This window comes from Anser brachyrhynchus (assembly GCF_964034855.1).
Source record: "Anser brachyrhynchus genome assembly, chromosome: 1".
Taxonomy (NCBI): domain Eukaryota; kingdom Metazoa; phylum Chordata; class Aves; order Anseriformes; family Anatidae; genus Anser; species Anser brachyrhynchus.
The window spans coordinates 155,740,372-155,763,430 of NC_137694.1; the positions used below are offsets into that span (position 1 = coordinate 155,740,372).

At 35.0% G+C, this 23,059-nt stretch overlaps 1 protein-coding gene across 15 annotated transcripts in view; it reads left to right on the forward strand.

Annotated features, from left to right (window-relative positions):
- Nucleotides 1–23,059, forward strand: part of DOCK9 (dedicator of cytokinesis 9) — a 129,768-nt gene that overhangs the window by 102,502 nt on the left and 4,207 nt on the right. For 12 of the 15 annotated variants that reach the window (XM_080605719.1, XM_080605715.1, XM_080605718.1 and 9 more), the window contains 12 exons: nucleotides 3,987–4,102; nucleotides 6,356–6,493; nucleotides 6,805–6,987; nucleotides 7,703–7,816; nucleotides 7,959–8,174; nucleotides 9,443–9,500; nucleotides 10,903–11,009; nucleotides 16,907–17,029; nucleotides 17,398–17,511; nucleotides 18,993–19,139; nucleotides 20,461–20,671; nucleotides 21,645–21,835. In XM_080605719.1, the coding sequence (XP_080461845.1) occupies nucleotides 3,987–4,102; nucleotides 6,356–6,493; nucleotides 6,805–6,987; nucleotides 7,703–7,816; nucleotides 7,959–8,174; nucleotides 9,443–9,500; nucleotides 10,903–11,009; nucleotides 16,907–17,029; nucleotides 17,398–17,511; nucleotides 18,993–19,139; nucleotides 20,461–20,671; nucleotides 21,645–21,835 (1,718 nt within the window). Of the gene's footprint in view, nucleotides 1–3,986; nucleotides 4,103–6,355; nucleotides 6,494–6,804; nucleotides 6,988–7,702; nucleotides 7,817–7,958; nucleotides 8,175–9,442; nucleotides 9,501–10,902; nucleotides 11,010–16,906; nucleotides 17,030–17,397; nucleotides 17,516–18,165; nucleotides 18,204–18,992; nucleotides 19,140–20,460; nucleotides 20,672–21,644; nucleotides 21,836–23,059 lie in introns of those variants that run through there. The other 3 variants (XM_080605711.1, XM_080605710.1, XM_080605709.1) reach the window with 2 other exon arrangements.

Below are 23,059 nucleotides of genomic sequence, written 5' to 3' on the forward strand. Positions count from 1 at the left end.
TTTTTAAGGACAGTGAGCTGAAAGATTTTAATTAATGCATGCTTATGTAAAAATGAGCTTTGTTCTTCTTCGTGTAGTTTGAAGGAATTATCATAGAAGTCTCATTCAACTAACTTTGAGTAATGTGATAATAGTGTTTTTAATGTTGGAAATTTAATAAACATCAGGATATTACACTTTGTATTGGCCATGGTTTTGTAAGTTGAAAACATTCTACTATAAAAGCCATGTCAAATGTGAAATTGATTTTTATAACTTTGGTCTTGTTGTCTGACTTTTAGTTTTGTGTACTTGTCACTTTGACTTTATGCTTTATCTAGGGTAGTCTTCAGAACTTTAATAGATCTTTTAGATATCCTGTATGGGCACTATGTGACAGGATGTATCTGGTGGAAATAGTTCCTATCTTGGTAACGGATCATGATTTTAGAAACATGTAAAGTTGTCTATAAGTATAACTTATAAACCTAATTTCTCTGTTCCTTTCTAATCGTTTAACAAAGGAAAATAAATGATATCATGGTATAAGTAATATTTCAGACCTCTGAGGAATGTCAGTATAGTTTTGTGCCTAGGTGTGAAAGAAATTACGTTTTTCATTGAAATTTCAAAAGCATTTCAGTATAAACAAAAAGAAGGCGGATCTATATGTGTATCATTGGGGCTGGAGGAGAGAGGGAAGCTCAGTATAACAGAAGCGACACACAGATGTACACAGAGATAAACCCTGATTCTGTAATAGCAGCGCACGATCATTGTCAAGATCATAGTCATTAAAGATTAATCAATTTTTAGTGTTTGTAGTTGGTTTTAAATGCATGTTCATATGCATGTCCATGCAGATGTCCATATCATACGTAGTAAGTCAAACTTTTAACTAAGCCCAGCCGAGTGTTGCTTTGTTTGCATACTGCCCCGAATTTCCCTCTAGTAATAATGCAGTGTAATCAAAAAGACTTATTTATTTGTTTATTCTAAATTATTTATGAGAAAAAAAATGAAGCGTTTGAAATCCCATCCATTAGCTACAGTTTTTACTTAGAATCATAGAATATCCTGAGTTGGAAGGAACCCACAAGGATCATTGAGTCCCACTTCTGGATCTGCACAGGACCCTGCAGAAATCAAACTATGTGCCTTGAGAGCATTGTGCTTCTCGGACTCTGGCAGGCTTGTTGCTGTGACCTCTTCACTGGGGTGCCTGTTCTAGTGCCTGGCCACCCTCTCAATGAAGAACCTTTTCTCGATGCCTCCGTCAACCTGACCCTCCCCTGTCCCAGCTCCATGCCATTCCCTCAGGTCATGTCACTGTCCCCAGAGAGCACAGCTCAGCGCCTGTCCCTCCGCTCCCCTCATCAGGAAGCTGTATGTCACAATAAGTTCTCCCCTCAGTCTCCTCTTCTCCAGGCTGAACAAACCAAGTGACTTCTGCTCCGTATACAGCTTCCCCTTTAGACACTTCACCATCTTTGTAGCCCTCCTTTGGATAGATTTATGTCTTATATTGCGGCACCCAAATGATACCCAAGGTGGGGTCATACAAGCGCAGAGCAGAGCTCAACTATCTTCAACTAGCTAAGTGCCTGATGCACCTCAGGATACATACTTTCGGTCCTTTTGGCTGCCAGGGCACACTGCCTCACGTCAACAGCAAAATGAACCAGAACCCCCAGATCCCTTTCCATGGGGCTGCTTTTCAGCCTCTCTTCCCCAAGTCTGCATGTTTAGCCAGGGTTGCCTTGTCCCATGTGCAGCAGAATCCAGCACTTGCTCTTGTTGAACCTCATGCAGTTGGCAATTGTCCAGCACTCTAATCTATCAGGATCTCTCTGCAAGGCCTCTCTGCCCTTGAGGGAGTCAACAGCTCCTCGTAATTTAGTATCATCTGCAAATTTAGTATGTGTTTGAGTCCTGCATCCAGGCGTTTTATAAGAACTTTGAAGAGAACTGGCTCTAAAATGGAGCCTAGTGGAACCCCTACTAGTGGCTGGCTGCCAGCCTGATGTAACCCCTTTTACTGTAAACCTTTGAGCCCAAGTTGTCAGCAAATTGTTCACACATCGTATGGTGTACTTGTCTAGCTGCATGTGGGGCACTTTGTCCAGAAGGATATCATGAAAGACAATGTTGAAAGTTTTCCTACAATAAAATTAAAAAATCACTTATACTGCTTTACCATGGCCAACTAGGTGGGTAACCTTGTCATAAAAGGAAGTTAATTTCCTTAAACAGAACTTTTCTTTCGTGAACCTATGTTGGTTATGACCAATAACTGCATTATATTTCAAGTGTTTTTCAATAATTCCCAGGCTAATTTTCTCTGTAGTTTTACCAGGCACTGAAGTGAGATTGACAGGCCTGTAATTACCAGAGTCGTCTTTCTTACCCTTCCTGAAAATTGGAACCAAATTGGAACCTAGGATTTATAATAACTTTGAATCTGGAAGAGCAAATGAATTATCTCTTTAAAGAGTATTTCCCCTGTCCTCAGTGTAGTTTTCAAAATAGTGATCACCTCTTGATGTCTTCAACAATATGGAAATGACAAGATTTCTGGTCACACAAAGGTGACTGCTATGAAAAAGCATCTTCCTTTGAATTTCTTGAAGGTTAAGGATGTACTTACTAAAAGAAAAATGTTGGCAAATGGCTGTTGTGCTAAAACTTGCTTCCAAATATGGTTGTTCCTTTCTGTCATTACAGAGGTAATTGGATTGAAGCCATAAAGAAAATACATGGGAAAAGAAAGAGGTGGAGGCAAAGAGAATGTAGATAGGAAAGAAATGTATACTTCTGAACAGAGAGCATGTATAAATCCACAGAAACTAGTAGTTATTCTGGCTCTCTTTCAATGTTTAGGAGAGCTATAAAGCAGGCAAAATATGCTAGTGGAGGTTCTACAGATCTTTTTTCCCTACATTTCATTTTATATTCTCATTTTGAGTTTTTGCTTCATAATTTTGTTCTTAAAAACAGATACAGGTTTCAAACCATGACTTTTCATTTTAACCTACATATTGGAGTAGGTCTGCTTAGTGTGATTAGGTCTGCTTCGTCTAAATAAGGGAAGAGAAAAAAAATCTGTGTACAGGTATGCATGCATTCTTCAGCCAGGGAAGCAAGAGGGTGCAGAAAGAAATGGCCGGGTGTCAGCATAAAAGAATGTCATTTCTTCTCTTCTTTTCTTAGTCTCAGCAAGTTCACATCATGCTTCTCATTGATTTAGTGATGCTAAGTTGGCTGTAAATCTAACATATCAATGTGGTCCAGACCAAATTTGTGTAAAGCAACCAGAACTCATTTGCAATCGGGTTCTGAAAGATCAGTATTAGTGGACATAACATATTTTAACCAGTGCTGAAGCATGATACATTTTTAAAATTATTTGAATGCAATATGGAATTAAAAGCATAAAAGCATTTTTTGTTTAAATATGGAGTTATTGCATGATATTGCTACAGAGCAGAATGACTTCAGTCATTCAGTCTTCAACTGCATATAAGTGCATGACTGTATTGCTTCAACTCTTGGTGTTTTGTATTTTTATAATGATTGAGTTTGAGATCATTATAACATCCCTAAATTGCCAATACATATTTTCATCTGTAACTCCATGCTATCATAGTATTTATTTTAGGAATATATGTATGTATATGTATAAGTATATATATTTATATAAATACACACATGTATATACATACATATATATGAAACATCTGACACTTTAATGTTTTCATTGCTATTTAATGCTTCTGTTGCTGACATTCATACTTAATGTATTTTTATAATATTCTGCAAATTCAGCTAGAATAATTATGTGTATATTTGACAAATACTTAAATACATATGAAATATTTTTCTGTATTGAATATTAATTCTTGCAAGGCTTTTTACTTGTTACTCTTCTAGTTCAGCAAGTCTTTTGGAAATAAGAAACATTTAAATGAGTATACTAAGCACTTACACTTCATTTGAAATTTCTGTAGGCTATGGCCATTCAGATGCAGATGTTCTTCACCAGTCTTTACTTGAAGCAAATATTGCCACTGAAGTTTGCCTTACAATTCTGGATACTCTGTCATTATTCACAATGGCTTTTAAGGTTTGTTCTTGACTTGATGTTAACATTTCCTATAATTATCTTTCAGAATAAATATTTTTAAAATGTTTTTTAAAAATTATTTTAAATATTGTAATATAGTACTATATTTTTTGCATTTCATTGTTATGTCATGTGACAGCTGATAATGTGTCACAGCAAAATGCTTTGGCTTCAGTTACACATGTACAGACATTCCTTACTGATCAGCAGTATTCTGTTGGAAAAGCTACTCCCTCATCCTAACTTTCTAAATATTCCTAGAAACCATAGTGTTTACTTAATGAGTGGTAAAATTGTCTGTTCTATGTCAAGACCATAATTGATATTTGGATACACTCAAACTTCTATAATGAACTTGGCCTCTTCTTATACGAAGTCACTCAGTAACTAACAGCAATTTGTGTGTATTTCTTTTCTGTAATTTTATTTCAATTTGTCTACTGATGAGACTTCTATTTTAGTTTTATGAGCTACTGTAGTTTTTCTATGAAATCTCAGCAGATCACTTGCACACCCTGTGGGTGTGAGTTTTTATTTGTTATCTGTGAGTTTTTTGGTTGTTTGTTTTTTCAGCATTCACAAACATTGGAGGTGAATCTATAAAAAGGAGGGATAGTAGCTTTAGCTTGTTTCTCCGCCGGTTAGAACATCCTCTTTGGATTGAGGTCCTTGCTTGAAGATTCAAATTTAATGCCTTCTTTAATGCCTTTAGTCTAGTTATGAAAACACGAGCTTATTTATAATGAGATTCCTTTTATAAGTAATTTAATTAGAAAGCATTTAGAATTGGCTCTGACCATAGGCTGTATGGCAGAATTGAAAAATGAAGATACCTAGTTTTAAAGTCAGAAGAATGATCACTAATCTTACAGTTATCAGCTGCCAATCACACTTGGAATGACAGTCTTTCAAGGTTATTTGTATGTAGTATGTTCAGAAAGTAGTTAGGAATAGTCTACAAGGAAAGTAGACCATAATAGTCTACAAGATGGAAGTAAAACAGGTAAGAGGATCAGGAGCTGCTGTTCAATGAACTACACTAAAATACGTGTAATACCAATCTGCTTCTTTTGGAAATAATAAGCGTATTATATAGAAGGCCAAACAACTTTTTCTGTTTAGTGTCATCTTTCACTAGCAAGGCTCATATCTCTGTTACCTGTTACAACAGGGAAATCACAAGTTGCGTCTGTTTCTTGGTAGACTTTTAACTGATCCTGTGTGAATTCCTACTGCTTGAGGTTGTTTTAGTGAACTACCTGACTATGATGCTGGCACATCTGAAGAAAAGATGTTATATCAATTTCCTCAGAAGGCTAGAAATTTGTTGGAAAACATTAATTGTTTTGCTATAAATCTGCAAGTAGTAAGCCTAGCATCTTTTAGGACTTGCAGTTAGCTGTATAGGTTTGGGTCATCTGTATTCTGTTTCAGGACATACTTTTTTTTTTCAATGACCAAGTATGCTGACTGGCTTATATCCAACCATTTATGTCTAGCTTCCTCTAAAATATAAGCCTGCCTGTATCTTCCTTGCATAACATTGGAGATTTTTGGTCTCCTGAAAGCATTTGTATGTATTCATCCACAAAGTTTGAAAGCACACTGAGTTTTTTTTAGTCTGCAAGTCATGTTATCAAACTGGTTCTCAGCATGGCTTTTATTGTAGGATCACCTTCTTTGATCTTATAGTATTGGACACCTGAAATGCCAAGGGCTATGCTGAGATCCTTCAGGAAGGCATCTGTTGATGAATGATTCAGAAATCAAAAGTAACCATGTGTATTGCGTGCCTTAGAATGAGCTTTTTAAATATTGAGACAGATAAGACTCTGAAAACTAATACTTTCATTTTAAGAGCCATGTAGTAGGAGGTACTGCTGCGGGAAAATTCCACTATTTGAGCTGCTGAGGCCATTGTAACCAAAGTGAGTTAATTCTTTGCATGTGCCTCTTAACGCTGTTGGTTAATGTAACTAACAGCTGTTTAAAAACAAAACAACACAAAACAAAAACAACAACAACAAAAAAAATTGTGTTCTATAAGTCTATTCAGAAGTCAATGCTTTCGTTGTAAAACAAGATTAGTGAAATGTTAGAAACATCTAATTAAAGTTCAGATATGCTTGTCTTATTAAACATCTCAGTAACACTATATGATTTTTTTTAATTAATTTCCTGGATGATTTGTGTATGTTCTTAAAGTTTGAATGTACAGTACAAAAATCCTATGTTCTCGCTTTTAATTTGAAGAATCAACTGCTGACTGATCATGGGCATAACCCACTGATGAAAAAAGTATTTGATGTGTACCTCTGCTTCCTTCAAAAGAATCAGTCTGAAACAGCACTGAAAAATGTCTTCATTGCTTTAAGGGCACTTATTTATAAGGTAAGAAGTTTTAAGTAATTAATCTTCAGGTACTTATCCAGTTCTTTAGCTAGCAATATACTATCAAGAAGCTTAAGAACTAAAAACTCCAAATTTAAATTAGTAAATAAAGAGGACTGGCCTAATCCCAAAAACATGAAATAATTATTCTTTGAATTGCTGTAAAAATCATTTTGTTTGAACTAATATAACTGTTTTTTTCCATTGTTTGAAAATATTAATATACTTGTATTTTTCTTGATATGCTTATTTTGTCAAGAACCAGAGTTCTTTTTAATGAATAACTTCTTTCTTTTCTGCTTTTTCCTCAGTTTCCTTCTACGTTTTATGAAGGTAGAGCTGATATGTGTTCTGCCCTGTGCTATGAGATTCTGAAATACTGTAATTCAAAATTGAGCTCCATTCGTACTGAAGCTTCACAGTTACTGTATTTCTTAATGAGAAATAATTTTGATTACACAGGGAAGAAATCTTTTGTTAGGACACATCTGCAAGTTAGTATAATTTCTTTATTTTTCCTTGTGTTTTTAAATGTCATGTGGCCTGTACTTGTAGGTGTGCAGCTGCGTGTTAGTGTGCAAAGTCCTGTCACATAAAGACATAAAAGAAATCACTTTTTATTCAAGCAAGGCTGGTGCTGTTCCAAGAGAAAGAAGATGGCAATAGAAGTATGTTCAGTACAAGGAAATAATTCAAAACAATTCAATGGCCTTGTGTTTTGTAGGAAATAATAATTATTTGTGAACAGCAAATGTTGTGTTATGTAGATGTTATTTTGATTGTTAAGTAGCATACAATGTTGTGTCTGAAGAAGAAAGGAATGAGGTAACAAGCACCTGTAAGTCCTAAAACCTAGAAATAAAACCTAGAAATTTTACTTTAATAAAACAGAATTACCTGGAAATAAAATGATTCTGATGAAGCTGGGAACAATATTTAACTACTTTTATGACTTTTGACTAGTTTACCTGGCAGTCTGTCGTTAGACCAGAGGATGATTGTGCATGAAATTTATGCAAGCCTGTTTTTTCTTTCCTATGTTACATACAAATAATTTTGGGGGAAACAAAAAGTCTTTCAAATACCATTTCACTTCAAGAAATTATCTTTCATTTAAAAAGAACAAACCTTCCTTTGTAATTGCTTCAAAGGTACATTGCAAGGGTATTATATTAAATATACACTAACCAGACTTTTGTTTGTGTCAAGGTTATTATTTCAGTAAGCCAGTTGATTGCTGATGTTGTTGGAATTGGAGGAACTAGATTTCAGCAGTCCCTTTCCATCATCAATAATTGTGCCAATCACGACAGAATTATTAAGGTTTGGTTTTATTCTTCTTTCCATACAATAGAAACGCTGCTTTAAAACTCTTTCTCAGTGTCTTTCACAAATACATTTCAACTTTTTCTATGATGCAAATAATAGAAGAAGATAATAGTTAACCTAACTTTCCATGTTTTAGCACACCACATTCCCTTCTGACGTTAAGGATTTAACAAAACGGATTCGTACAGTACTAATGGCTACAGCTCAGATGAAGGAGCATGAGAATGATCCAGAAATGCTTGTAGACCTCCAGTACAGTTTGGCAAAGTCTTATGCTAGTACACCTGAACTAAGGAAGACATGGTTAGACAGCATGGCAAGGATCCATGTTAAAAACGGGGATCTTTCAGAGGTAAGAGAAGACCAGACTGTTTTTAGCTTCTTAGTAAGCTTAATTTTCTTGACATCAAAGGTACTGTAATTGTTAGTGTGTAAGGATTATTAAGCGTGTATGGATTTTAATTAATTTTGAATTCTTAGTAGATTAACTTCAATGGCTGATAAGATTTTGTGCTACACAAATACATCTGTAAGTCATTTCTCGTTATTAATGTAAGGCATATGTTTAAATAATATAGCTGATTTGCTACTAAATCAGGAATGCTCAGTGTAAACCACAGAAGAATCAGACCATCTGCTTAAACCTATCCATCAGTTATCAATTAACTAAACACTTAGTTACACCCTGAATTCCTTTCCGGTTGCCTTTAGAGAATTATCTTGATTCTCTTCCAGAGTGCTTACTAAAAAACCTCCCAATGTTCTTAAAATTGATGAATAGCAATTTTGTTGCTAGAAAAAAGAAAGCTCTCTGATTTCACCAGACTGTTAAAAGACTTAATTCCAGCAACAGGGAGAGGTAGAAGTGGGGATTTTTGTCTTGATGTGTTTATTGGATCAGCATAGAGAATTAATATTGTCTCTTTCTGGAAGTTTGTTCAATCTGAATTTCATAAATATGTCTATTACCCTTATCATCATGTAAGCAAGTAAATACCTCCAAGAAATCATATCTTACTCATGTTTTAGTACTGTACTTCTTTTATTCTGTATGGTAACAACGCATAAGACATACACAGTACTGCTAATAGTTTGCATTTTGATAGAAACGTCTCCAGATCAGAACTTTCAGAATATAAGTTCTTTTTAAAAACAGACCTAAAAAAGGACTAATTTCTCATTAAAAACACAAAATCTTTGACCATACAGCTAGATGAGAACCTCTGTAAATCGTCAAGTCCAACCCCATACAAAGTATGAATTAGAGAGAATTCCTGATACTGTTCTCCTTTAGCTCCAGTACCTGAGATTCTACAGCCTCCATATGTAAAAATTTTGCTGCTAAGCTTTAACCTTTTTAGTTAAAGAAAAATCTTGAATCTTTGTCTTTTCTGTAAAGAAAAGTGATCAGTGACAACTTTAACAACAACAACAAAAAAACTACTCAGACTACTCTGTCCCTCTTATTTTTCCTCCGCTGTTTACAGACTGCAACAACCAAACTAGTCTTTTTTTTTTTTTTTTTTTAAAAAAAAAAGGGACTCAGGCTAGGGCTTTTCTTATATACCTTGTTTTCAGTAGTTCCATTGTAATTGTAACTTATAAGTGTTTCTGTTTTAGGCAGCAATGTGCTATGTCCATGTAGCAGCACTGGTTGCAGAATATCTCACACGGAAAGGTATGATTTTGAAATCTTACTTAAATGTGGGTTGTTGTTTTTTTTTTTTTTTTTTTTTCCTATAATTGCATTATAATTTAGCAATAGTTTGCCTGAGGAAGTTGTAGGCGTTTCAGTGTTCACCAAGGAAAAAATTCTGACTTAAGTGGATAGCATACCTACAACAACATACTTGCACATTTAAGGTTCATCATTTCACATGAAGATAAAATAAAATTTTTAGGAAAGTAATAAATAAAAAATAAATAATAATTTTACACTACAGTTGCTAATAGCTGGTGAGACCCTTTCTAAGCAACCTTATCAGTGAATATTCGTGTTCATTGAGTAGTCTCTCACTGTATATATGGAAGCCTGGCATTGCCAGAAGTCAAAATAAATTCTACAAATCTTCAGATTCTAAGTGATAATAGCGCTCAGAATGCTTCACCTGTCTTGATGTTCTGTGCTAGCAGCTGTCCATATATGAAAAAAAAAAAAAAGACCACTGAGATAGATTTCTGCAAGTTTCTTCTAGAGATTATTCTTAATAAAATCTATATAATCTCCTATTTTTTCAAACCACAGACTTTAAGTCTTCTGATCCTGTACGTGGAAGGTAGGCTGGAAAACTATTAGGACTGATTATGGTATTGAACTAGTGTTTTTTAAGCATATGAATTCATGACCATAACTTTTTAGCCTTGTCTTTGCTTGAACTGCCATCCGAAGTTATAGGTCTACAGGATGTCTTTTTCTTTCTTTGTTATTTTTTTGCCTCCTGCGGGATACTTTTTCAGTGTTATAGGCTATCCCCTCTGCCCCCAATGATTTCAGAAACTTCTCTGTGACCAAATCTGAGACTGAGTTGTTTGTCTAAGTTATTACACCTTCTTGCAAGCCTAATAACAACCAACTGATAACTAGTGATAATATGTATATATTTGTGGTTCCTTTGGGTAACTTACTATTTTTGTCTTCTGTCATATGCCAGTTACGTCCTATTAGTAATGTAGACAGTCAAACCTCATTCTTGCACGAACAATTTAATGAAATACTGTAAAAGCAACCTTGATTAACGTAGGCTTGGGGTGGGATAGGTTGGGTACAGGTTTAAGATAGAGTAGAAAGATTCAGACACTACATACTTTTGTAGGTAAGAGTTTAGATATTAACGTTGGAGGTTTTGTTTGTTAGTTTTGTTTTGGTTTTTAATCCTATTTATACTTAAGGTGGGCTCTGCTCTTTTAATCATGCAGTGGGAGGCTGTTTTTTTATTTTTTATTTTATTATTAATTTGGTGGTAAGTATATAAGTCTTCTGCATTATCCAGCATCACAAAATGGCCTACTGTTATTCTGGTGGAGGAATGTGTCTTGATGGCATTGAGGTAAATTTGTCTGTTTTTCTTTTTCAATGATAGGGATGTTTAGGCAAGGCTGTACTGCTTTCAGAGTAATCACACCTAATATAGACGAAGAAGCTTCCATGATGGAGGATGTTGGAATGCAGGATGTTCACTTTAACGAAGTAAGTAAACATAAGTGTGTTAGAGTTGGTGCACATTAAAGTGCTGTTTATATTTCCAAGTTTTGTTTCAATCCTGAGGCTGACTGCTATGACCTATGCTATCATTGTTTTCCTAGCCACTATTCTTATCCTAATACAGAAATAAAACAAAAAATTCTATGAGCTGTCCAGGCTTTAGAGAATTTGCTATATACATATATTTTACATAAAGCACCAGCATACAAATTGCTATGACTACACTACATATTTGTCAGTATAGAGTGAGGGACAGACCACTAGTTGCAGTAGCTGTGTTGGAAAAATCCTTGGTGTGTAAACATAATTGTAGCAACTTTGTAGCAATTGTAGCAATTTTTGTGTGTATGTTTTAATTTGTTTATGCTGAAAGTGTGTGACAAAATGCAAAATTGACTGCAATCTGAGTCTATACTAACAGATTTAGGAGGAATAGATGAAAGATTTAGTGGTTTTAAGCCTTGGGCTAGAGCTAGGGCACATGTGTTTTACTCCTACATTCTGGTAGTAATTTGCTCTATAGTTTTAAGACAAAAATTGTAGCCTTCCCCTTTTCTGTGAAGGCAGGAGTTGGATTACTTGAAATCAGAGTGCCTTTTGTTTCCAAAGATACCCAATAACAGATTGCGTTTTTTATTATTATTTGTATGCTATTTTATTTAAAACACTGATTCTCCTCATCCAGCATGAATGTAGCATGTTACTCAAAGAAAAATGTAAACTGTTTTAAGTGAGCCGGGAGTTGGATTTTTACTGACCTACAGTAGATGGAAACTTTTGTTGGAAACTCTTGTCAGCACCTACCTGATAAATCATTTGTCAGAGAGGATCTTTTGTATTTTTTTAACCGGAATGTCTTTATTCTTCTTCTGATTAGTCACTCACTGCAAAAAGAATATGCTGCTTTTTCTGAGTCATTGAACCCTACCCAGATTTATTTCCATCTCTCATTATTTCCATGGAGCAAAAGTAAGCCAAGAGTGTAATTATAATCCAGTGGATCTTGCAAAGGGTTCAAACCTCGCAAAGTTCAGTTTCCCTGTATGCAACCCTTTATAAACAGAAGTTCTTCAAAAAAGATATTCTAGTTGCTTCATGAACAGGAACATACTCATATGTAGAGTGCTACTTCAGTATGGTCTTATGAAAGGGAATCTGTATTAATCTAAGAAAAATAAATTATATAACAGAACAGTTGGGTAGATAGATGGTATAATAAACATATCTTTCAAACTGTACTTTACTACTACCCAGCTAAATGAGCCTCTACTGTGAATTTTTCCTATACCTGGTAATATGAGTCATGTTACTCGGCATTTCCCTGGGTGCTAGTCACTTCAGAATTAAACCTCAAAACCAGTAATTGACAGGATGGGGAGTGGGGGAGGGCTCTTTCATGTTTCTAAAAGGAGCAAAGTGTCTTTTGTATTCTCTGTTATATAAAGTCTTCCTAAGTCAGTGAAATTTGTCTTAAGACTCTATGTAGTTTCCTATTTTTTAAAATCCATTTTTTTTAATTCTCAATTTAATTCTCATTTTAAAAGAATTATCTTCTAGGCGAGGATTACCCTGACTCATTTCCTAAATTAGTCATCGAAAAAAAAATAGTGTTTAATTTTTAACAAAGTTACTATGTGTATTTCATTAACAGTTGTTTAGCCAGAGTCTGTTCAGCAGCACAAGTCAGATTCTCCTTGTAGAACTAAAATCTTGTGAGTGTCGCAAGTTGCAAAGCAAAAGCCTGGAAGCTGTTATCCTTTCCCTGCTAGACTTTGTTGTAAACAGCTCATCCGTGAGGGTTCTGAGCTATAGCTAGTAGACCAGTGTCCGGTGCCAGATTCCATGCAGATTAAAACTTGGAAAAAGTTGATTCAGGTTTGTTGTTTGTTTTCCAAAATAAAATTTGCCAAAGTACAGCTCCACCACAAATATTAACTCAATATCTGCCTTCATACTTTTTTTTCCTGGTCCCTTGGTTAGCTATGACTGTCCGTGAGATGAATCATTCTAACTTCAGATTGGTAAATGAGAGCTTCACAGTACGTGTTATATAATGGAGACAATTTAATACCCTTCAGCCTTTCTCTATAGGAAAACTAACTTAGATTCTCAGATGAAGAAAATCATCCTGTCATCTTTGTGCTCTTGCTATGCAATAAAAACTATAGCACAACCCAAAACAAGAAGGGTGATTTTTATTCTTATAAATCAAAATCCATAAACTTCAAAATGTGTCAAATAAATTTGTAGTGCAGTATTGCTCCAGGGGAAGTGTTTCTCCAGCCAGTGAATGCTTTCAAATTGTAGCATTTACACATTCTAAGATGCATAACCTTATCTTGGACAATGTTTATTTTATTTTACCTTTTCCCCTGGTGATTTGGTAGTTTAAGAGGAGTGGCAATTCGGCTTTCATTCATCTGTACGCACTGTACTAGAACCTGGGGTGAAATCATCTGTCTTTTGTCTTGCTTTTTCTCACTCTGGATGGTTTCTCAGAATCGAGGATAGTTATGCAGACGTCTGTCAAGTGCCAGCTATTTATCAAACTGTAGGTTCCAGTACAAAGAGAGACAAGTCCAGGTTTACAGTAGTGAATGTCTGGGGAGCATCCTGGGATTTGAAACACAAGAGGGCTCCCTCTGAGCACCAGGCAGCACTTCTGTGCTGTGCGGGTGACAGAGCCCTGACACAGGTTGCTCAAAGAGGTGGTGGATCATCCTCCTTGGAGATCTGCAAAAGCTGCCTGGACATGGTCCTGGGCAACGTGCTCTGGGTGGCCCTGCTGGAGCAGGGGTTGGACCAGATGGCCTCCAGAGGTCGCTTCCAGCCTCATCCATCCTGTGATCCTGTGAATGACTTTAAGCATATAAGCAATAACTTGTGTAATAAAGATATTTTTAGATTTACTTGGTGTAGTTTCACCTTTTTATCCTTGAGTCCTACATGAGTAAACAGGACATTTAAAAACAGATCTTCATTTTACAGGAATCTCATTAAATGATTGGCGTGGTAGGGTTATAAATTTTGGTTATATAGTAGAGAATAAGGCTTAACCCTCTATATTAACAATACAATAAGAGATGATAACCATTTAAAAATCCTTGGGGAAAGCTAAAAAAAACATTTTCAGTAAAAAAGGGGACGGACAATAACTGCTTCAGAAACCTTCAGAGCTGTAGGAAAGATTACTCCCTTCTCCTATATCATAGGACTATTTGCCTACAGTTAATAGAAATTATACAGTAGAAATCTATCAGACCATCTGAACATCCTGACATTTTTGTATTTGCCTTCTAAAGAACCAAATTTCTAAGTTCTTGAGCAAAATCTTTATCATCTTTTTAATGTACTGAGAATACTTTTAATAGCGTAAAGTTAGTGAGTGAAAATATTCTTTGCAGTAATACCCTGTAACAAAGCACTGCCTGATACTTTGTTGAGTGGCTGGTTAGGTAGATTTTTTTATTTTTATTTTTTTTCCCTTCTAATTGTGTTACGGGTTATGAACAAACAATTAAAGAATTTTTCTAGAAGAACGAGTATGTATTTTAAGGAATGTTTGAATGTTACTGCACAGTAGTGCAATGGTATCTGCAGAATGAAAGGATAGTGTTGTAGCTCTCTTAAGTGTAACTCAGTATAGCAAAGCACTTTATGAAAATCAGAAATAAGTACTTACCCAGGCACACAGGGTACTTTAAGTATGGTGGTAAAGGCAGGTATTCTTCACAGATACTCAGGCTAATATTGTTTGACATTTTCATTAGCAATCTGGGTCATGGGGTACAGCATTTCATTGAATTAGTGGTTGAAGCTAAATGGAGGGGTAGTGAGGGACCCCAACATCTCATTTAGAGAGACCTGAAACTCAAGGTGATAGAAACCTCTTGAAGTTCAGCAAAGACAAGAATAAAGCCTTGCACCTGGGGAAAAATACCCAATGTGTCAGTAAAGGCTGGGGATGGACTGGCTGGGCAGCAGCTCTGCAGAAAGAAAGACCAGGGAGTTCTGGTGTACAAGAGGATGAACAAGAATGAACAAGGATGAACAACAAAGACCAATTGCACGCTGGATTATATTAGAAAGAGTCAACAAGTGGAGGGAATTACGTTTTCCCCCTTCTACTTGGCATTTGTTATGCCCCACCTCTAATCTCGTGCCCAGTCGAGAGAGAGATCATCAAACTGGAAAAAGTCCAACTAATAAGGTGGCTGAGGGAAGAGCCAGGCTCTTCTAAGAGGTGAACAATGAAAGAGGAAGAGGCAGTCTCACATGTTGTAAGGGGAATTCTCACTGGATGTATGGAAAGAAACTATTCCCGTGAAGATGGATAAGCACAGAGAGGTTGCCCAGAAACAGTGTTTTTCCCTCCTCATGTCAGCTTTCCCATATGCAGCTTTTGCTCTTTATATTTTTTTTTCCTCTGTGCAAATTAAATTTTGCTGCATTTGGATGCCCTCTTGTGTCTGAGTTAAGACTCCTGTACTCATAAATCTTTGTGGACATCCCTTGTGGTCCAGCAGTGACATGGGTCTTTCAGTTCTCACCACATGGTTGCTAAGGATGGAGATACTGGGAAGTCTGTACAGCCCCATGATAATTGGTGGAAGTGAAATTTTTAGGGACTATTGAAGCACATGGAAAAGGATAGCATTTTTCAGTCTTTTTTTTTTTCCCCTCAGAATTAAAGTTGGCTTTTCTTAATGATGTGTTCATTCCGTCTCAGCCCTCTACTGAATGGAGGAAGGAAATACAGTAGCATTGGATCCCTTCTAAGACTACTAAGTTATTTCTGGCTTCTGGCTTGGCCCCTGTGGTACAGAAGTGGTACTCGAAGGTGTCCCTCTTTCTCAGATTTGGATTCTAGTGGAAGTTATTGGATCCCCAAGCACACTTGAAGAGGACTGAGATATGTGTTAGGGTATATGGATTGGGATGGAGATCTTTGGTGGCTCTTTCACGCCCAAGCCGTGACTGAGTATATGACAGCTTCATCATAGAAGCTATATGTCGTTCCATGATATCTGTAACATTGTGTGTAGTATTTGAGTTAATAAAGTTAGACGTACGATTTTGAATTTATGAGAAGTAGGGCAAAGTAGTAACACGATCTTAGTTTTCTTCATTATACTTATTAAAGTAAAAGAAATTAAATTCATGGAACACAAAGAATTATGACAAACTGAATGAAGGAGCTTTGTAATTATGGTGATTGCTCATATGCAAAATATATTCTTCCATCCTAATGCACAAGTAAGTGTAGTTTTTATTTAACCTTAAATAACTATTTTTTTGCTACCAGGGTATTGGGACCAACCCAACAAAGCCAAGGTGGTTTCTTGTTTGTGACTGTTTTCACCCTTCAGGATTTCTCAGCTTCTCTAACTGTTCTAATACGTCCTTTCATTCTGGTTCAAATATACAAAATTAACTGGTATACCTTAACAATCACTTCTGAGTATGGATTTTGGTATTGTATCTTTTTGTTTTACTGGTGATGCTATTTATTGATAGTTTAAAAAATGTTCTGTGTGGAGAAAAAAAAAAGGAAACGGCACTTTCAAAAAACATTGTGTATAGTAAGACAAGTTTGGGTCTTCACACAGGTGTCATTTGTAGACTTAAAAGGTCAGGAGTATCTAAAAGAAAAATGCTGTCTGTGGTAAATATAAAGGCTACATGTGTACATTCAGACCATTCTGCTTTGTTTTCTTTCCTCTTAGCATTTTTTTGATTGCCACAATAATTTTAATTTAGAGAACATGGTTTTGAAGCAAGATCTTCCTTTTTTCCTTAGGAAGAATTTTGGTATAATTGCTTACCAGGCTTTTAATGAGCACCAAATTGTTTTTCTTTTTCAAATGTGTGTACAAATCTAGGATGTGCTGATGGAATTGTTGGAGCAGTGTGCTGATGGACTCTGGAAGGCAGAACGCTATGAACTGATCGCTGACATATATAAACTTATAATTCCCATTTATGAAAAACGGAGAGATTTTGAGGTACTAAATTCATTATAAGTAAACCTGAGCAAGGAGAAATTCCAGATTTTTTTTTGTAGCTTAAGTGCATGACACATTACATATCACATAACGACTATCAAAATAGTAACTGAAATATAAGTGTGTTGAAATGACTAATTTTAAATCATTTAAAATGTTTTTCTTTCAAATAAATATAAATTACTAAAACTTAATCTTGCATATGGTCGTATCATTGTCATTGATACAGGTGTTAAACATATTACTAGTGTTCAACAGAATAGTCTTTTTAGTTGTTTTTAACTACAAGAACATAATTCATAGTTGTTTTAAGATAGGAATGTTCTATGTTATTCTGTTACCCCATAATTATTTTATTTTATTTTTAGAGGCTTGCTCATTTATATGATACTCTTCATCGAGCATACAGCAAAGTAACAGAAGTTATGCATACAGGCAAGAGACTGCTGGGAACTTATTTCAGGGTAGCATTCTTTGGACAGGTGAGTATTATTTAACTATCATTACTGCAGTATGCAGTAAGAAAAATCTTGTTTTATTTTACAAGGTGCACTCTCATCATTCATGCTGATACCATGACAAAAAGCACGAGAAATGTGTTCTTTAAGAAATAATTAAATACTGTCAATAATTTAATTTAAAACATTTATCAATTCCAGTACAATTCTTCCTTATTTTCCTCAGTAAATTTTTTGCCTTTTTTTCTTTTTCTTCTTTTATTTACTACCTTAAGGCAGCGGTAAGTTTTCTATAATGTCAGTTCCTAGCAATGTATTGACTTAATGTCTGTAGCGCTGCAGTGTGGTTTGCAAGGCTGCTTCTTAGATTGGTATGCATTAAGAGCCACTGCGACTGAAAAAATAACATTAAGTTCCATTCAGAGAACAAATCACTCTTGTCTATACATTAGTATTGCATGCTTCAAACAAGAGTTCTGGCTGTGTATTGGACGGTTTCACATCCTCTAATATGTGTTTACACTGCATATGTATCAGTATGGTATCACGCAGTATCAAGTAATACATTTTCTACATGCATAGCCCAGTTGTTAATTGTTCAGCTGAGCATGGAGAATTGTAAAATACTCTGAGCAATATAACTTTACATGTATTCTGTTGTCTTTTATAACTTTATAGCAATACCAGTTTACAGACAGTGAAACAGATGTTGAGGTAATTACAGTAATTGCTTACAAAGCAAACAATGCAGTAAAAACTACTGCATTTCACCGTAGTTTGATGTGGGTATTTTTGTCAAACTAGCCTGTGTTTACACATGATATGTTGTGCTTTCCTATTTTCTGTTTCATTTTATGACAAAAATATTTATTTTTTGATTTCAAACATGAACTCAGACATGGCTTTTTGTTTTAAATCAATCACCTGTTTCACTTTCCATGTACTACAAATTGCATTCAGTTATGGTTTTAAAACAAATGCTTTATGTAATAAAAATGAAGAAGTATATGTCAAAAGAGTATGACACAAAATTAAGATGTTTACATAAATTAAATTTCAAACCAATCAATTTTCAAATTTTGATAACATTGTCAAAATATTCACTTGTGAATCAGGTAGTCGTACTGGGCAACGAGATCTCTGTTTTGGCAAGTGAAACAGTACCAAAAGTTCACTTTTTAAGATAAAAGTAAAGAAAATACTTTTTTTGTTTATCTTAAAGGCTTGGCACATCATAAAATTACAACAAAAAATTTACCTTTGTGTGTTTCTGTTATCTTTCATTCATTTTGTAGTAGATAATTATATTTTTCTGTTTTTGTTTTGTTTGTTTTTATTTTCTTTGGAAACCTCTTTTTACTTAGGCTTAATTTGTTTATTTACATTTGCTTGAATCCTGATGTTAAATGTTTGTTTTTCAATCATAAATATTATGTTAATCGAAATCATTGTTCAATGTTGGTTATTATTTTTTCCCAAGATTTTGATTATTTATTTTTTTACAGGGATTCTTTGAGGATGAAGATGGAAAGGAATATATCTATAAAGAGCCTAAACTCACTCCTCTTTCAGAAATTTCTCAGAGACTCCAAAAACTCTACTCCGACAAATTTGGATCTGAAAATGTCAAAATGATTCAGGATTCTGGCAAAGTATGTTTTCATTCTCTCTTAAGAATTCCAATATACAACTTCCTCCCACTAATCAATTTGAAATAATGTGGGATCACTTTCCTTTATTCATTTAATATCCAAACATGTATCTAAAAATTCTGCTGGTTGAAGGGTATGGGAGAGCTATCATCTTCTATTAAACTTACACTTAAGGACAGACAAAAAGCTAAATACTACATTTTTGTAGTATTTACAATTAGTAGTATTTACTAATGCTACACTTTTGCCAGTGTAGGATTAGACTGCAGGTCTCCCAGGATATTTATCCATAATCATCTTTACTTGGGACACGCTACTAGCAAAAAACCTGCTTCAAAGGTGCTTCTCCCGCCTACCCCCACCTCACTCCACCCTCACCAAAGCCTGATTAAATATTTTTCTGAGATAAAATTTGCCATTTATATCTTTAGAATAGTATAATTCAGTTAATTGGGAGGGACCTTCAGAGCTGATCAAGTCCAACTGCAACTTTGACCTCTTGTAGTCCCCTCTTGATGCTTTTAAGGTAAGGTTTGCCATCACAACAGCTGGAGCCATTGAACAAAAGAGGATGGTAGTAGCCCATAGGCTGAGAAGATCTCGTACTGCACAAGGTGCCTCTCTGCATTCCTTTCATTCCATTCCTTAACCAATTCAAGGTTTTACACTTTACATTGATTTTCTCATAATATCCCCTCTTCTGTTCCTTGATTCTGCAAGATCACAAAGTGCTGTGCTTCTCCACTTGGAAGTGCAGCAGTGGTGGGCTTTTCAGTATTCTTAACTCATATCGGAACTTTAAAAGGAGAGAAGAACATATGCAGGGGTATAATTTAATGTGTTGGAAGACAAGAGAGTTATATTGTACTCCATTTTTCACAGTTCTTCCTCTGTACTCTAAATAAAGGCTTTAAATATATTTTTTATTTCTGTGACTTCTCTTGAAATCCAGTATTCACTATTAAGCTTGGACAAAACTGCATTATTTTTTTATTGCAGTTTTGAATGTAGAAAATAATGGTAGTGGTGTGTGGGTTTTTTTCTTCTTTTATATACTGCCTTAAGGCAGCAGTAAGTTTTCTTTAATGTCATTTCTTAGCAGTAAGTTTTCTTTAATGTTAATTCTTAGCAATGTATTGACTTACTGTCTGTAGCAGTGTGGTTTGTCGGAGAAGTCCCACGAGAGCATTAGCATTTGCTAAATTTGCAGTAATTTACAGATTAAGAGACCAAATTTAATTCCTGAAATTTGAGTAACCACAATTAATTCTACTTTATTCACAATGTAGCTATTTGGTGTTTTTTCTTCCACATTTTAAAGGTAAATCCAAAGGATTTAGATTCAAAATATGCATATATTCAAGTTACGCATGTAATTCCATACTTTGAAGAAAAAGAGTTGCAGGAAAGAAAAACAGATTTTGAAAGGACTCATAACATTCGCCGCTTTATGTTTGAGATGCCTTTTACTCAAGCTGGTAAAAGACAAGGAGGAGTAGAAGAACAGTGTAAACGACGGACCATTTTGACAGGTACTCATTGGACTAAAATTTCCTTTAAAAGAAAACTGCTCTTTTATATACATATACTTAGTTCTTGATACTAGGCCTTTCTGTATGTTTTATGTTTTTTCTGAAAAAATCCTTTAGAGGATTTCACACACAACTGTTCCGAGATTACAAGAATTGCAAAGTAGTCAAGAACATAGTTAGACAATGATTTGTGAAACCATCTTTTAAAATGAGTATGTACTTGAAAATAATACTCAGAAATATTGTATGCAAGCATGCTTGTAAATCACCATCTGAGAATACATAGATAGTTGTATGGTTTCTTAATGCTGGAGTATTAGGAAAAGAGAGTAAAGTCTTGTATTCCACTATGTTCTTACTGCTCTTCACTTATAGCTATCAGTGAAAATGTTTTCCATGTTTTCAGTCAAAACTAGGCTTTCATACTGGTTCCTTCGGGATAATTCTCTTTTTTTTTTTTTTTTTTTTTGGTCTTTGACCTTCAAGAGCTATGAACCTGGTGGCTGCTTTTCCTTGTTCTTAGAAAAAGGCTTGTCTCTGTTGAAAGTGTGAGCTTGTATATCACTGTCTTAATGTAGTGGTAAATGGAACTTACATTAGTTAATAATATCAGCTGTCCATAGCTAATACTTGAGAGGAAATAGAAAGTACAACCTTGCCTGTTCTTAGTTCTTTTACTCTTTAAGATATGTGTACGATAAGCAATTCTTTTTAAACTTCTTCTATGAATTAAATTTGAATGGTTTGTTTCTTGGTTATTGTCAGTAGTAGTACCAACAATCTTTATTTGCTTTAATGTACGTAAAACTAAGCTATTTTGTTTCCCTGTACTGCTAGTAGTATTTCTAGTTATTTAATGTGTTAATAAATTGGGCAACAAATTATGTCAAAATGAGATTTTTCACATAAAATCTTATCAAAGTACACCTTATTCAAAAACATTTTTAACACTACTACTCAATTCTGTCCATAGCTATACATTGTTTCCCATATGTGAAGAAGCGCATTCCAGTAATGTACCAGCACCATACTGATTTAAACCCAATTGAAGTAGCCATTGATGAAATGAGTAAAAAAGTCACAGAACTCAGGCAGCTTTGTGCTTCAGCTGAAGTAGATATGATCAAATTGCAGCTGAAGCTACAAGGAAGTGTCAGTGTTCAGGTAAGACCATATACTTTGCCGTTCAGCTATTTCGCTTCTTTTTGTCTCTGAAAAAAGTATATAAACGGTATTTTGTTATTAGTTTCAATTCTGTATATTCAAGAATGTTCTAAATTAGAAATATGCTTCTTGTTTGCAGTTATTCCCAGAAGAGGAAAAGCAGTAAAAGTATTTCCTATAAACACTGATGATTTGACAGTTACATGAAAGGACTAAGATTGCATCTCTGGAAGCTATGGTGGTCTGAAACTAGAATTAAGTAGTGACTTCCCAGCCAAGCTAGGTGTAGGCCTGCTCACATTAGGTTCAACAGGGTCATTGTTGGTTTTATATTTTGATAAGACAGTTAAGGAAATGAAGGGGGAGGACAAAATACAGGAAGAACATAATAGGAGAAAATCTCACTGTGCATCATTTTGTTTTGCTTAAGGCGAACAAGAACTGAATATAGTATTAAAGTATATAGTGAATATATAATATAGCCATCAGACTCACCAAACTATGGTACACACAGTGTATACTGTAGCAAATACAAATCAATATGATAAGGATCTTAAGAATGCAATAATAAAAGTGCTGCTTTGTTATTTTTAACTGATTCAAAACAAAGGTGCAGCAAACACAGTCATCTCAAATGAACTGTTGTCATGTTGAAGAAAAAAGGGAAAAAATAAATGAATTTTTAAAAAAAGTTTCAGAATCAGGTAGTTATCAAGCTAGCATCTGGGATGAGGAGAAGGGAGGGGCTCTTACTGTTGCTATAAAAGGATAATAGGGATGAGTCAGACATCGCTCAATCCCCTTCTTATGTAGCGGCCATAATAGCACAATTTCATTTTTACTGATTTAGAATTGCAGAATTTTCAGCTTGTTTTCTGTGGATAAGTGGACCAGTAGATTTCAATAGATAAGCTGTAGTAGATTTAGCTTGTTTTCCCACCTTAATTTCATAAACAAAGGAGACATACTGTCAATATCAGCAGTCACTTTGCCTTTGTCATCATTAAAGTGGTTTCTTTGTGCCAGGACAGGTTCTGAGTGCTGTACAGACCTCTTGTGCCCTTATGTTACAACTTCAGTAGTTTTCTTATGAAATAAGGATGTGTTTGGTTTTTATGTGCAGGGGGGAAGGGAGGGCATTTATTTATTTATTTATTTGAAATCAATGTGTTCTCCTAAGAAATTTAAATCAGGCATTCACCTGTAGCATCTGTTAGTGCTAAG